The following is a 15,103-nucleotide window of genomic DNA, read 5'->3' on the forward strand; positions in this document are numbered from 1 at the left end:
CACAGACAGGACTAAAACTCTGCTCTTTTCTCAGCCCTTGCTGGTACCGATGCTGGTGTACTGTGCCCCAGCCTGGCAAAGCTGGGGAGGGGGTGGCTCCCCTCACCCTCATTTCATCACCTCCTTTACTCCAACACTGGTCCTGGAGGGGGGGGGAAGTAGAAGCCTTGACCACTTGGGGAAACTGAGGCACTGGCAGCACTTTAGAAGGCAACTGTCGCTGCAAACCCTCGCACAGCAGATGGAGTTGAACAACCTGTGTTTTATTGCATCCCTTGATCCTGGCCACAGCAGGGACCTGGCTGCCAAGACCCTCGATGGGGTGTCTGTGGGTCACTCGTTGGGGCTGGGCAGCCCAGGTTGAAGTCGGGCTTGCCCAGGGGCTCTCAGCCCCCCACCATGTGGGCAGCCAGGCAGAGGGCCAGGAGGGCGAGCAGGGGGTGTGGGGAGCACTGGGTGCCATGGGAGGCCCTGCGGGCTGCCCTGCACCCGGGCTCAGCAGCGTAGGGCTCGAGGCAGGCGGCGTACGCCATGGCATGGGCGATGTAGTGCTGCTCCTGCACCCCGTGGAAGAGGTGGGCCATGGGGCCCTGGGCCAGCACCACCACGTCCTCCCCGCTGTGGGTCTCCACCTCCAGAGGCACGGCTGCCTGCTGCCTGTAGTCCTTGTCCTCTGCAGGGGGGCAGGAGAAATGGGGGGGGAGGGGGCAGCAGGGTGCCCTGCTTGTCGTAGGTCTTGCCCAGCCACGCAGTGGTACCAGGACCCCGTGCAGCCCCAGTGGCCATGCCCATAGGCTGCTGCCCCCACCACCCCGTGCCCCCATCCCATCCCCAGCTGACTCCTACCTGCAGTGGGGAGGCTGGCGGCTGGGCGGCCCCCATCACGGATGCTGTAGCCAGGACCGTTGCCATAGAGGATGCTGGTGTAGGCTCTCTTGTCCTTGGCTTTCTTGGGGGCCAGCCCTGGCACAGGGAAAGACATTGTCAACCCCTGTCCCAGCCAGGTACCACTCCCCAGCTCCCCACCTTGGCCAGCTCAGCCTCCGGTGGGAACAAAAGGGGGAGGTGGGAACAGGGATGCTCACTGCCCCTGCCTGAGACCCACCAAAGATGGAGGAGCCACGCAGCGTGTTGCCCCCAAAGGTGAAGACATGGGAGTGATCGGCTGTCACGATGGTCAAGGTGTCGGAGGGGGAGGTAAGCTCACCAGCCTGTGCCACTGCCCGGTCCAGCATGACAGCCTCCATCAGCGCCTGCTTGGCCCTGCCGCTGTGGTGGCCATGGTCGATCCTGCCACCTGCATGCGGAACATGACTGTCACCCTTTCCCTGGTCTCCTGGGATGCCCACCTGCTCCCAGGACCCACATCCCACCCCAGCCCCAGCCACGCTGCCCTCCTGGGGCTACTCATCTTCCACGAAAAGGAAGAAGCCATTGGGGTTCCTGCGCAGGATGCGGATGGCCTTCTCTGTCATCTCCACGATGGAGGGGTCTGTGGAGGTGTTGCGGTTCAGCTCATACTTCATGTCCTTGGGCTCAAAAAGGCCTTGGGGAGTGGGGTGGGGGGGTCCATGTCAGTGCTGCTTCGTGCCCTGGCCAGCACCCCCACAGTAGGGAGGAGGAGGACGCGTCGCTGGTTGTGTAGGCAACGATGCTCTTACCCATCAGGTGGCTCACAGAGTCCTCCTCGACCGCATCCAGGCCCTTCTTGTCCCAGACGTAGCGGGCGCCCTGCCAGCGAGAACAAAGCCGGTGCCAAGGGTACGTGCGCCCTGCCTGGCGCCACATCCCCTCCGCCCCGGCGCAGTACCTGCTTGGCGCTCAGCCATTCCGCAATCAAGTTGAGGCCATCCTTCCTGGTACCATTCTGAGCCGGGTCCTCCGGGTACTCAGGGTCTGGGGTCCGCTTGGGGGTCATGTACATCCTCCCGCCACCCAGGATCACCTGCTGGGGAGCTCAGCAGACCCTCCCAGTGCTCCCCACGTCCCCTCCCTCCCACGCCCGCTCCCCAGCTCACGTTGATATCCGTGTTGTGCACCAGCTGATAGGCGATGTCCTTGCAGCCATCCCGCAACGCCTCCTTGGGCATGTCGGCGTCGGCGTACCAGCTCCGGCTGGCCGAGTGGGCATAGGCTGCCCCAGGGGATGCGTGCTGCACCCGCGTGGTCGTCACGATGCCCACCGACTTGCCTGCGGTGCGGGCAAGGGTTTACAGGGACCCCCTCCAGCCCTGCACGGCACAGGATGGCCATGCCAGGCTCTCCGACAGGGTTGCCTGCTGCCCCGTACCCGCTAGCCTGGCCCGATGCAGGATGGAGTCCACCTCATTGCCAAAGGCGGTGCGGCATTTGCCGTAGACAGCCGCCCCACTCAGCCCCAGCGTCTTGGCATTGGTCTTCACCCCGCAGAGGTAGGCTGTGCCCGTGCCAGCGCTGTCGGGCACCTGCCGGTCGATGGTGTAGGTCTGGAGGCAAGCGGGGGCCGGTGGGTTTCGGGCAGGGCCAGCAGGGCCAGCCCCCGGCACTGCCCCACTCACCTTGGCCAGCGCCACGTGGGGAAAGGTCTCCATGGCCAAGATGCTCTCCTCGCCCGAGCCGCCGGCCAGCTGCCCCTTGTAGATCCGAGCTGCCGACATGGTGGGCAGCCCCATGCCTGCGGGCACGGCAGAGCCACGGGGTGGCAAGGGGCCGGGACCAGGGACGGTCCTGTGCTCCCCAGGCATTACCCGGGGCTGGCCAGGGAGGAGGGGACCTGCACCAGCCCCACCTTCCCACCAGCCACGTCCCCTGGCTGCTGCGGAGCTGCCGGGCCTGGCTGGGACCCTGGGGACTCACCGTCACCCATGAAGAGGACGATGTTTTTGGCCGGCCGTGCTGCCGGCTGCAACGCCAGGGCTGACTCCAGCCTCCTCCTGGCCCCTTCATTCCAGTAGCCCGGGGTCTTCTCGGTATCTGGAGGTGAAAGCAGAGCTGGGGGCATGGGGGTGCACTGGGCACCCTAAGCGTCCCCAGGGGCAACACCCCTGAGGGACCAGGGTGGGCATCTCCACCCAAGGTGATTTCAGCTGCTGTGAGCCCCTCCGTGGGGGCCTCGGCGGGGCCAGGAGCCCTTTGGGGACCAGCCCAGTCTTTGGCAGCCCTTGGCCTTGCCCAGAGCCCATCTGCAGAGGGGGAAACTGAGGCACGGTTTGCCGGGGAAGCAGAGGGGACGAGGTGCCCATGCCTCAGCCCCCCGCAGCAAGTCCAGGCAACTGCAGCTGGTGCGGCTACCGAGCCACCTGCTCCGGCTACCGAGCCACCTGCTCCAAAGCCACCGAGGGGGCAGCGGGGCGGGGGGGCGGAGGGGGCAGGTCCTGCTTTGCCGGGGGCTGAGACAAACCCATTCAAAGGCTGGGGTCTCAAACCACCCTGAGGTGGCCAGGAGGGTTTGCCTTTGCTGGTATCCCATGGGGAGGTGACAGGGTCCCTGGAGACCCCCAGGGAAGTGGCACCAGCCCCAGCACCCCCCACCCAGGGCTCTCACCCTCCCTGTCCCAGCCACCCCATCACCTGAGGCTGCAGCAGTGAGCCAGGCAAGGAGGCAGAGGAGAAGGCAGGTTCCAGGGGAGAGCGGCCGCCTCATGCTGCCCACCCTGGTTCCCTCCCCAAATGCTGCCTGTGTCCGGGGCAGGGGGACAGCCCTTTATCGCCCTTCCCCGTCCCGCCGGGGTGGGGGCTGAGCCCTGCTGTGGGTGAGACGATGGGCTGATAACATTCAGGGACTATCTCCCAGCCCTGCCCAGGGCCCTCCCAGTGCCCCCAGCCCCCCCTGGGGCCATCCCTGCCCCCCACCAGCCAGGGAGGACCTCCAGCCTGTCCCTGGGGGCTGGGCCACCTCGTGGCGCCCGGCTCCCATGGGGGTGGCTGCTGCGGGACCCCAGGGAGCAGCAGGGAGGCCGCAGGGCAAAGTGCTGTTTTTGCAGACGGACTGAGCAGGGCAGGGCTGGACTGGCCTTGTTTCCCTTGAGACAAACCCGAGGAAGGGGACACTGGGCTGAGGGGTAGGGGGAGGACATCTTGCTTTTGGTGTCAGTGTCCGCAGGTCCCCTTCTCCCAGGTGACATATATATATATATATATACTGCCCGTCAGGTCCTGGGACAGCTGGTGCCCATCACACTGTGGCAGCCCGTGCCAGCACACCTGCCCAGCAAGGTGCCTACTGTGGGCAGGGAACAGCCCCACGTCACCAGCACCTGACAAGGAGCAGGAGACCTGGGCAGGAACAGGCAGGCTGCTCCCACCCACTCCCACGTCCGAAGGTGATGCCCATGCAGGTGACCCTGGTGGCTTTCATGGCTCGCCAGCTCCTGGAGAGCCTGCTGCACCCAGACCTGACCCATCCCAGAGCCCGATCCCCCATCCCTCGCCATACGTCAATCCCTCCACCAGCCACTGCTTGTGGTTGCCTGTCCCCACGGGGGTGATGAAGTAGAGGCTGTCGAAACAGCCCATGCCCCGGGAGACATCCTGCATGGCACGGGTAGGGGACGTGGGGACAGGGAGCAGGCAGAGGCGCCTGGAGACTGCAGAGGGGCTGGATGCCCTCTTGAGCAGCAGGGAGAAGCAAGGACGTGGTGCTGCAGGGTCGCCGAGTGAGGTTAGGCTGGAGGCCAGGGTGTGAGGGCCTGGAGCAGGCAGCTGGTGACTCCCGGTGAAGGCTCAGACTGAGGGATTAGCCCTCGGAGCAGGAGCAGGGAGCACATGTCCACCTGATCCCCCATGCCCTCCAACCCAGCACACCCTGGGGCTTGGGGAGGCCGTGAGGCTGTTTGGATTTCGCAATGCCTAGGAAGTGGCAGGCAGAGACAGGCACAGGGCTGCCTGGGAGACGAGTTATTGCTGGGATTCCTGGCTGGGGGAACACGGAAGAGACAAAATAAAACCTGCACAAGCCCCCCATGCAGCTGCTGACCCGGCTTTTATTACATGACACACAACCCTGCAAGAAACCCTCCTGCACAGCCCCATGGCTGCATCCCCACCACATCCCACCTGGGATGTGGAGCCAGCCACTCTCCACTCCTGAGGATACGTGTCCCCACTCAGCCCTCACCACGGGCACCCGAGGTGGCTGGGGACAGACACCGCTGCCTTAAAAAAAGAAAGCATCAAGCTAAAAATATCCGAGAGTAGAAATGCTCTCTCTGGGGGAGGCTCAAGCCCTGAGTCCCATTCCCAGCCAGAGTTAAAATCCAAACCAGAAATAAAATGGTATCAGTTTTAAAACTCAAAACCCCCAAACTCCTCATGGGTTTCCTCGGTCCCCGGCAGATGCTGGTGCAGGGCCTGGGAGGTGAGAAAGCATGGGCAGCAGGGAGCACGCACAGCCTACGACGCTCAGTTATCTGAGGCTTGGTCTCTTGAGCAGGGCGCTGTACTTCAGTGGGACACCATCTGATGTCAGCACGACCTCCACCAGTGTGAAAATGGTGATCACCTTCAGCAAGGGAGAGAAAAGGGTTTTTCAGGTGGCTTGGCACCATACCAGGATTTGCTTAGAGTCACGCTGGCTTTTGCCAGCAGCACTGCAGCACCCATCGGAAGCCGGGGAATGGGGCAGTACGGCTTCAGATAGCTCTGCTGGGGTCCAGGGTGCTCCTGGGGCTGGATACGGCATCTTCAAGGGCAACACCACTGGGCTGTGAAGCCAGCCAGGGAACCCAAACTGACCTAAATGAGCATCCCAAAACATCCTCACTTATTCGAGCCTGACCAGGCCCCAGTCTTGTTCTTTGCGCAGTCTGGGAAGCAGCATGGGCCTTGGCTTTTGGTCCCAAACTCCCCATAAGCCGCCTGCCTGCATCTCCCTTCTCCAGCCAGAGAATCTACATCATCCCTTAATGAAGCAACCTGGCCGAGCGCCAATGGTGAGCTGCGGTGACAAGGGTTTTCCACATGATGCTCAGCATTTTCTCTGCATCCCTTGAGGAGGGAACAACCCCTCCATGCCCCCACAGCAAAAGGAGACCCAGGAAGGGAGCACAATGGAGGATGAGAGAGACACAAGGGAATAAAGACCCCAGAAAATCAATCCCTCCTGTTCAGGAATGCGCCGCTTGCCCGGTCCTCTGACTCCATTGTGCGGATTAGAAGCAAAAAGCATCAATCAGGTCTATCCACAAGGCACGGCTAACAGGCTGGCTGGGACACCAGCAAGGGGCTGCCCCGGGACCATGGCCAGGCATCTGGGGACTCTGCCTCCTGGAGCCTGTCCCCCAGCCCTGCACTGCAGCAGGGCTCGATGGGGCCATCTGCTCAGGGCTGGCCCGCAGCAGGAGCGGGCACAGAGCCACTGGCATAACCTTGTCAAACCCTGCCCAGCTCATCCAGCGCTGGCCACTCCAGATTAATCATTCAGAGCAGGAAAATCTCATTGAGACTTAAACGTATCAAAGTGGCCAGCGAAGAGCAAACCGCAGGGAAATCCGTTTACGGATGGCTGTGCAGATAGCTGCTGGCTACCTCGCCCCAGCCCCCTGCCCGCCCCAGCTGGCAGCAGTGTGAGAGGCGGTGGCCGTGGGGCAGCCCCCCACGTCTCAGGGAGCCTGTGGGGACTATCAGGGCTCTACCTTGCAACCCTGCCTCATCCCTTTGCTGAACCGCCGGGGAACTGCATTATTTCACATCAAATCCCTCAGGTCTTAGATCCACTTCACACACGAGCCCCAAGTAATACCCACCGAGGTCCTGGACATCTCCTGGAGCCCAGGGAGAGATGGGGGCAACACCTCCTCTCCCTGGTGGGGCCAGCCAGCTCCCACCCTTGCACAGCTTCCCACAAACAGCCTTCCCTGATGTTCCTGCTGCCTGGCCAGGCTGAGCCAAACCGAGAAGCAGAGGCCAGGCACCAGGGCCAGGCAGGGAGCTGGGGGTGGTCAGTGTTACGGGGTGTCTGGGTGACATCTCCTGTGGTTCAGCACAGCTCCTGGGGATCCAGCTCATCTAGGGGCTGAAGATTTATCAACCTGGGGATCAGCTGGCTTGGAGGACAGCTCAGAGCCTGCTCCCAGGGGAGGGCTCTGGTGTTCTCTTAGGAGATGTGGAGGGTTTGTGGAGGAGTTTTCTCTATTGCTGAGTGTTTCTTAACCAAAATGAGCCCTGCTCATGCTGGGGTGTTATTTTTCATGCGGGTCCCTGCTAGGGTGTAAGTGATACCCGTTCCTGTAGGAAAGGAGGAGCTGAGTACACTTCGGGCCACATCCAGGGGTGCTTCTCTGAGCCAAGCTGAGAAAGGAAAGCTCAGCTTCACAGCGAGGCCTGCAGAAATGCCTGCAGCAGCCAGAGAGCTGAGCCAGCTCTGACCAAAACATCTCCCCTGGGAAGGAAGGGGTTCCCCGGGACATGCATCACACCAGCTGGGAGGGACAGCCTGGCCCTGTATCAGGAATCCTTTTCATCTAGCCCTAAGTGGAGAAGGACAGGTTGTGCTGGGCTTGGCTGGAAATGGGGTTCAAGTGCAGAGCCCCCCAAAGAGTGCAGGGAGAGGTTGGGATTCAGCTCTCAGCCCTCCCATCCCTGCCCAGGCAGCAGGCAGGGATCACAGCAGTCAACACAGCTGTGATTTTATAGCAACGCCAGACAAAAGTTGGCAAAGAAGCACCACTTAATCAAGCCAGACAAACGCAACTGCTCCCTTTGATTAAGTTACCAAGTTAATAGATGACAGGGACACAAGAGAGATATTTCTAGATGCTGTTAAACCATTTGACACTGCATCTCAGGAAGTCTGACTTAAAAAAATCCTAATTGGGTTTCAACCCTATCACAGGGATGGAAATCCGAAGGAAGGGCTGTGCCTGTGAGGAGGCAAGGAATGCCAGGATGGGGGGGAAGAGTCTAGGCAAGCACTGTCTTAGGCCTGATCTTACTTAACATCTTAATTGATGATCTGGAAAAAGGAAGTAAACAGCACGTTAATTTAATTCCTGGAGGAAACTGAATTGGGAGGCAGGGTGCAGAGCAGGCAGGGCAGAGTCTGAGGGCTATGGAGGGGTCAGATGCGGGGGCAGCGATGGGATGGAGTGGGGCGGGCTGGCAGAGGAGGTTGAGGCTGAGGTCAGGCTCACTGGGGAGGGGACACAGAGGGACAGCAGGACTTGACAGCCTGTAAGGCAGTCCCGACTCCTGGACTCGTCCCTGCAGACATCATGGGATCCACACGTTGCACACAGCTTCCACGCCAACCCAATAGTGTTGTGAGACAATCCCGTGCTGCAGCATCTTACCTGGTGAACAGATTCCTGCTCCAGCTTCTCTGGCTCCCACATGAGTGTCAGCTCTGGCTTCTTCCCCACCTTCTGGAAGCGGAAGCCCAGCAAGGGCAGCGCCTGCAGGCAGGCAGAGAGTTGGGAACAGCCTGTGGCCATGACAACATCGCCCTCCCCCCCCCCCCCCCCCCAGCTCTCCCTCTCCACTTTGCCTGTGGACAACGCTGCTTTTGCCCAGCACCTTGTCTCTGCAGCTCTTTAACAACTGGGATGCAGCAGCCTGTGAACCTGAGCCCAGCACAAAAATCAGGGACTGCTGTGATACACAAACAGCCCATATATCACGCTATACGTCCTGTTTAAAGGTGTCATTGCCAGCCATATAACCAGGTTATTAAGAGAAGATGCTGTCACTAACTGCAGGTGCTGGCCTACAGTGGTGCTGTCACAGCCCCAGATATACCATCTGATTAAACGAAATCAAAACCAGCCTCACTCCCTTTCCTCACTTCAGCTCCGTGTTGATCTCTGTTCCCCTGAATCTCTTTATTCCCTTTTCCCCAGACTAGATCACTCCCAGCACAGAGCAGGGAGAGGCTGGTCCTCAGAGCTGGGCTGCTCCGGACCCCCCCAGCCCCTCGTGCCTGCCTGGGGCTGAGGGATGGAGGGGAAACCCCATTCAGGCCCCCTCCCCACTGTCCAGCCTGGCTCAGGTGCAGCTCTGCCAGCTGCAGGGCCGGCACAGAAGGCACCAGGACAGCCCCTGCCTCCAGTGATGCCAGGCTGCTGCAGCCCTCTCTGGTGAGGCAATACTGGCACTGTCTCACACTGGTGAGGTACTCACATTGCAGTAGATGCGCTTCTGGACTCCAAACTTCAGCACAAGGACATCAAAGGCCTCATTCAGAACACCCATCACCATGGCCTCTGACTCCAGAGGACCACACTCCTGCCAAAACAGGGCTGTCACTGCACTGGCATCCCCCACGCAGTCGTCCCCAAGGGGAGCCAGTGCCTCCAGGTCCTGGAGGTCCGGCGCTGGTGGTTGCTCAGTGCATCCCCTCACTGTTTGCCTTCCCCAAGGCCAGCTGGGCAGCCACAGAGCCCTCTGCCTGGTGGCATCTAGGCTGAGCTTTCACGGGGAAATCCAGAGGTGCCTCAGGGGAAGATAGTCTTGGCTCTTACCCTGACAAAGATGGCGAAGAAGAGGTCAGCGCTGAGCTCCTGCACCCTCTTGGAAGCCATCTTCCGGTCGTTGCAGTGATCTGCTTGCCTCTGGACGGCCTCTTTCTCCATCCTGATGGGGGAGCTGGCACCTGGGAAGGGGACCAGTGACAACGATGTGCCCATGTTCCCTCCTACTCCAGAGCCATGCCATGGCACCCTAGACCCAGATGCCCAGCTCGTGCTTCCGTGTCCCACGTCCCCCCGCCAGGGAGCTGCCCTGTGGGACACAGACTTCAAGCACCTGTGGCAGGCAAGGCAGGAACCCAGGAGTCCTGCCTGTGCCCGGCACGGCCATCCCTTCCCCGTGCAGCACCCAGAGCTGCTCCACAAGTGGCTGGATGGCACCCACCGAGTGAGGCAGAGAGGAGACGGTGTACGATGATGTCCGCGTAGCGGCGGATGGGCGAGGTGAAGTGTGTGTAGAAGGGCACGTTCAGGGCATAGTGGCGAAATAAGGTCTCGTCCTCCAGGATGCCGGTACAGAAGTAGAGTGCCATCTGAAAGGGGCGAGAAGCGAGGGAAGGGTGTGAGCAAGGATGGTGGCAGGACCCTGCATGAGGCTGGAGGGGTCTGTGTCTGTGAGGCAGAGCTCCAGCAGCCGATGGTCCTTCATCTGCTGCTTAGTTTGGGCTGCGAGGGACAAGGTGGGCACTGCAGGAACTGAACACCGAGCGAAGCAGGCAAAGCCACTGCAGGGAGCTGCTGGCTGCCAGCTGACCTTGCCTGGCCCCAAGGATTGCATCAACTTTCATGTCACACACGGGTTTAAGCAGTCTCCTGCTTCTGCTCAGGCCCTGGGGCTCATTCCCCATGCCCCTGTCTTCCAGGCGAGAGCCCAGCCTCTCCCGTGCCCACTGCAGATGCTCTCCCAACAAGGGGTCTCACAGAGCAGCTCCTGTGCCAGGCTCTTTGGTTCTGGGTCTGGCTGCAGGCTCTGCACACCCATTGCACCTGCTTGGAGAGCACTGGGGGCTGGGATAACTGGTTCCTATGTTCACCAAAGAGGAGGAGACAGTCCTGCTGTGATCCCTGCTGCTCCATCCCACGATGACAGCTGGGAAGCCGAGGGCTTGGATTGCCCATCTAAACAAACGCTGGGGCCGTGGTGACACCGTGCTGCCCAGCAGCCTCTTCAGCAGGAACCTCTCCTGGCTGTGCTGCCCCTGTTATCCCACATGTTATAGCTTTTATTTTTACATCTGTGAAACACCAGCCCTCAGGGCTGGGAAAACAATGGGGGCTGAGCCCAGGCGGGGAGGGGAGGCTGTGTGGGTCAGGGGGGTTGCAGCGGGGTCACGGCACAGTGGCGATTGAATGAACCCATTTAAAAATAAGAGCAAGTGATTTAAAAAAAACAGGAGTAGCCAGCTCTGATTACAGAGCCGTCCTGGGATCCACGGTTTGGGCAGCTGTATCCTCTACTCTCCAGCCCAGCGGCACAGCCAGCTCCCGCTGAGCAGCAACGCACTGATCCGGGCAAGTAAATAGAGCAGGTTAAAAAAAGCAGCATCAGTCCCAGCCTTATGAGACCCAAGAGCTGGGATAGGAGCTGTGGTGGCTGCCAATTTCCACAACCCAGAATTAAATTGTTTCTGATGGACTCCATAAAGTACAGTCTCCACTCAATTAGCTCGGCTCCCACCGAACAAGGCTCTGCGTGGCTGGGCAGGGAGACACGCCGAGCACTGGAGGCTGCCGTGGGAGAAGATGAGTGCCTTTGTGCAGACAGATAGCATGAAATTACAGGTAGTCTATAGGCACTTATGCCAGGCTCCTGGGTGGAAGGCAGGAAGGTCCCTGCAATGTCAGGTAGGTAGAAAGCAGAGCACAGGTCAAAATCCCTGCTACAGGAAAGCTGCTGAGAGGGCTCATCCCTTCCCTATGCAGTGCAGGGCAACCCCTGCCTTGTTTCAAGTTAGAAAAGATGCTGAAGGCCCCATGCTGCTTTCTGTTGTCTGGGGCTCTTCTTCCAGATGGATGCGCTGGCCAAACCCAGCTGCTGCTGGGTCCAGCACCACTTCCGACACCCTTTTGGCAGCTCATGGCCCTCACTGATGCTGGCATCAGCTTGGGTATCGTAGCAAAGAATACTCCTCTGGGCTGTAGTAAGGTGACACACTGCAGGAGCCCAGTCTGACACATATCTGACACCCGTCCTTGCCACTGTGACAGCACTACCCAGTGACATCAGCCTGGCATAAAGTAGATGTTTTCTCCTTAACAGGTTTGACTCACAAGTGGTCTCAAATCCCCAGGGTTTGCCACAATCCCCAGAGAACTGTGAGGAGCCTAGAAATAAATCAGCCCCAGCCAGCCAGGGGCGGCTTTGCTCTCATGGACAGATTGAATCCCTGACTGACTGAGCCCCTGAAAAATGGTATGTCGCTGCTCCTTCATCTGTTACAAGTCTCCTGGCATGGCAGTCGAGGTTCTCCCCCAGACACATGCAATGCCAGTTGCTTGCCATCTCCCTCCTCCTCCAAGAGGCTGATGTCTTGACCCCCAGCATGCAGTGAAGATGGGAGACGCAGGCTTGGTGTGACCATGAGTTAAACCTGATGTTTTGGCTGATTTAACTGCAGCCTTGTCCCTGAAACACCAGCTTTACCACTGGGAGCTGAGATGTGTGCAGGGATACAGGTGACAATTCAGTGCCCTGGCCAGACGGTCTCGCCCCACCATCTGTCAGAGCGATGGTCCAGCCCTCAACGCCAGTGTGAGCCCCTGTGTGGCTGTGCTCTGCAGCTGCCAACACTCAGATCTGCCCTCTCCCTCATGAGGGACTGTGACACCCAGGGACATGGGCAGGAAGAGGCCAGTTCTTCCATCTGCTCTAATACTGGTGGCAGACAGCAAAAACTCCTCCTCCCAGAGAAAGCTCCATCCACCCGGTAGCTGCCTGCCCCTTCTGAGAGGTACTGACCCGGCTTTAAACCACTCATCCTCTGCATTTAGCAGTAGGAACAACAGTGGGAATCTGAAGTGCTCACAGTTTGGGGGAGCTCACAGTGAGTGTGGTCAGGGACCAGAGACTGCAAAGAGCAACACTGATGTCTCTCACCCCTGTAGCGCCCTGGTCCTTCCATAAGGTCATACAGATCCACTGCTGTGAGCACATCCTGGGTCAGACTGAAAAGTGGCCCTAAAGGTGGGAGGGGAGTGTCTGCTCACCTGATCGATGGCTTTGGTCACGTCTGAAATTCAATTTACAAACTAAACAACAGTTCAGCAAACGGCCAACTGCATAAGCTCATCCCAGGATCAAGACAGGTTTCTGCTGCTTCTGGCTCACGCACCACTTCCAATAATTAGAGCACCCCATCATGCACAGCAGTACCATCCCGCCGGGGAGTGCCAGAGGACAGGAATGCCAGCAGATGGGAACGCTGCTCACCAGCCAGACACAGGCTGCCCTGCAGGGCTGATGGGCTTAGCTGTAAACTGGGTTTGCCCATTACGGGAGTGTGCTAGACAGGAGGTTTGCCAGGCATGAGCGGACTGCACAGCACACCTGAACGCACAGGCATCTTGGTCTTCTGACAATGAAATGAGTCTAGTTCCTGCCAACATCATGTCTTGTGCAATACTTCCTTCAAAAGTTCCTCCTTCTTCTTCCCCAAACTCTGTCTGGCATCTACTCTGCAGAAAACTTCATTCCCAAAACTTCTGATACCTGTTTCACGTACGGATCTAACATATTCACAGGGCTAAATCTTAACAAGAGCCACTGTGAAGTATCTCAACACAGCCTCAGCAGACCACAGAGGCAAAATCTCAGCAAGTCAGTGGATCCCAAAAAGCTCATCTATTCCTTAGTGCCACTGCAGAATCAAATTATCTTCTCCTTGCTCATCCATCCTGGCCAGCAGCTGGGCTTGCTCCACATGCTGCTGCTGGCAAAGCGCAGGCTTGAGCCACCGTCAGCAGAATCAGAGAAGGACCCCAAGAAATTCATGTCACCAGAACCCCTTCTACCACAAAAGGAAGATGTAACAGAAGGGATCAGGACAAGCCAAAGCAGAACATGGGATCTGGGACAACACAGCCAGCTCCAGAGAACGCTCCCTGTACTTTAAAAAGCAGCATTACTGTGCTGGACACATACACAAGGGGTGATTTACTAAACAGCTTCAGTCCCCAAACCCACTTGCAAGCAAGCATTAAGTCACTGAAGTACGGCAAGACTTCAGGAAACTGCTAATGAGTAAATGGAGCAAATAAGCTAATTAGAAGAGTGACAGTCAAATGAGTGATGTTGGGAAGATGATTCATTCCTGCAGCGATAAGCAGGCCACAGCAGAGAGACCACTTCAGGAACATGCCCCTTCTCCCTGTGGGGTAGGACTTCCCTCAGAAGAGACCGTGCTAAGCCCAGTTGCAAGCATAGAAAGGCAGATGCTTCACAAAAACTTTTTTTGATGGTGATAAGCACCTGACTAAGCGCTCTGAGCTGCAGACGCACCAAACATGATAACCAGTGTGAGCATCACAAGCCTCCATTGAAGAGACCGGTCTGGAGGGAGACCAAAGGGTTTCCAGAACCTCCTTGCTTCAAGCATACGTCTGAGTACCAGAATGTGCTTACAGCCAGGCCTTGCTCCCCTACATCATCCTCACTCTTGATTCCTTCTTTGAACCAGCTGGCATACCATGATGTGAAGAAATGGCACAAACATGAACCACCACCAGCTCTTCACAGAGCAGACTGCGTCCTTGTGAGTCTGCTAACTCCCTGCATGCAACCTCAAGGGTGAAACATCCCAACCAGTAATAACAGGGGCACTATGGGAGGCGTGGAAAGACTCAGCCTGGCCCTGCCATCCAGTGAAGCTCTGATGCCTGGGGGACACCCCCACTGCCAACTGCACGGGGCTGGAGGCACTGGGGGAAGCTGCTGGCAGCTCCACAGCACCATGTTCAGTGTCCATTCACTCTCCCTCTGTGTAAGAACCAGCTACGGTAACACAGGAGGAGCACGGGCTGAAGATGGAGCCACAGTAGACAGCTACAGCCAGACATGTCCAACAGCACAGTGCTGTTCTCACCTGCATGGGCCTGGAGAACATGTGGGTCAGCACTTCCTTCCTGGCTTCAGCATATTTGTCAGCACCAAATGTTTCATTTAAGCTTTTCTGGAGAAGAAAAGAGAGAGAGCATTCAGTACCGGCAAGCTGTGGTGGTAGGGGGACCCAGGCAGACCTTACTGAGGCAAACAGCAGTCATCAAAGTCAAATTCCTCCTTTCCCTGCAAATTCCGTCATAAACAAAAAAATGCATGTGAAATGGGGCTTTGCTCTGGTCTCAGCAGCCCCAACAGGACTGCACACACAAACCTTCTGATCACTGACCCACCTCCTGGGGTGAACAGCAGGGAACACGTGGGGCACAGGGGCCGCTGGCTCTGTCCCCAGACGTGCAGCATGTGAGAGTGCCTGTAACCCCTCACCTGACCTGAGCCTGGCTCCCATCCAGCTACTGAGAGGTTCAGCACATGGACTAATGGGACTCTGGAGACATGGACACAGGAGGTCAGTGCCTGGGGCTAGTGGCAAGGGAGGGCTGGAGGGTTCAGAGTGCGGGAGAGGAGCTGAGTGCGCAGCCCCATGTCTGCTGACATAGCCTCAGCA

The 15,103-nt window shown here is 58.6% G+C and overlaps 2 protein-coding genes across 4 annotated transcripts in view; both read right to left on the reverse strand.

Moving 5' to 3' along the window:
• Nucleotides 1–248: 248 nt before the first annotated feature.
• Nucleotides 249–3,004, reverse strand: LOC308072685 (intestinal-type alkaline phosphatase-like). The gene is made up of 10 exons (XM_080409898.1): nucleotides 2,836–3,004; nucleotides 2,538–2,653; nucleotides 2,291–2,465; nucleotides 2,019–2,191; nucleotides 1,811–1,945; nucleotides 1,662–1,731; nucleotides 1,412–1,546; nucleotides 1,106–1,297; nucleotides 847–963; nucleotides 249–673 (listed from the first exon to the last, which is right to left on the reverse strand). Exons 1-10 carry the CDS (start codon nucleotides 2,978–2,980, stop codon nucleotides 387–389), a joined length of 1,545 nt encoding a protein of 514 aa, XP_080266024.1. The 5' UTR covers nucleotides 2,981–3,004; the 3' UTR covers nucleotides 249–386.
• Nucleotides 3,005–4,941: 1,937 nt separating this feature from the next.
• The window catches only part of DIS3L2 (DIS3 like 3'-5' exoribonuclease 2), a 195,092-nt gene continuing 184,930 nt past the window's right edge, over nucleotides 4,942–15,103 (reverse strand). For all 3 annotated transcript variants that reach the window (XM_080409894.1, XM_080409895.1, XM_080409896.1), the window contains 6 exons: nucleotides 14,522–14,608; nucleotides 9,826–9,973; nucleotides 9,435–9,565; nucleotides 9,094–9,198; nucleotides 8,268–8,369; nucleotides 4,942–5,479 (listed from right to left, as the gene is read on the reverse strand). In XM_080409894.1, coding sequence (XP_080266020.1) covers nucleotides 5,384–5,479; nucleotides 8,268–8,369; nucleotides 9,094–9,198; nucleotides 9,435–9,565; nucleotides 9,826–9,973; nucleotides 14,522–14,608 — 669 coding nt within the window. In that variant the 3' untranslated portion in view covers nucleotides 4,942–5,383. The remainder of the gene's footprint in view (nucleotides 5,480–8,267; nucleotides 8,370–9,093; nucleotides 9,199–9,434; nucleotides 9,566–9,825; nucleotides 9,974–14,521; nucleotides 14,609–15,103) is intronic.

The sequence above is a fragment of the Falco punctatus genome (assembly GCF_963210335.1).
Source record: "Falco punctatus genome assembly, chromosome: 13".
NCBI lineage: Eukaryota > Metazoa > Chordata > Aves > Falconiformes > Falconidae > Falco > Falco punctatus.

Excerpts from the sequence above, each read along its gene's own strand:
- LOC308072685 (XM_080409898.1), bottom strand. The coding sequence starts at position 2,980 with ATGCCCCCAGCTCTGCTTTCACCTCCAGATACCGAGAAGACCCCGGGC. Across the intron at positions 2,654-2,835 it reads CGTCCTCTTCATGGGTGACG|GCATGGGGCTGCCCACCATG; the intron begins GTGAGTCCCCAG and ends CCGTGCCCGCAG. Across the intron at positions 1,732-1,810 it reads AATGGCTGAGCGCCAAGCAG|GGCGCCCGCTACGTCTGGGA; the intron begins GTACTGCGCCGG and ends TCTCGCTGGCAG.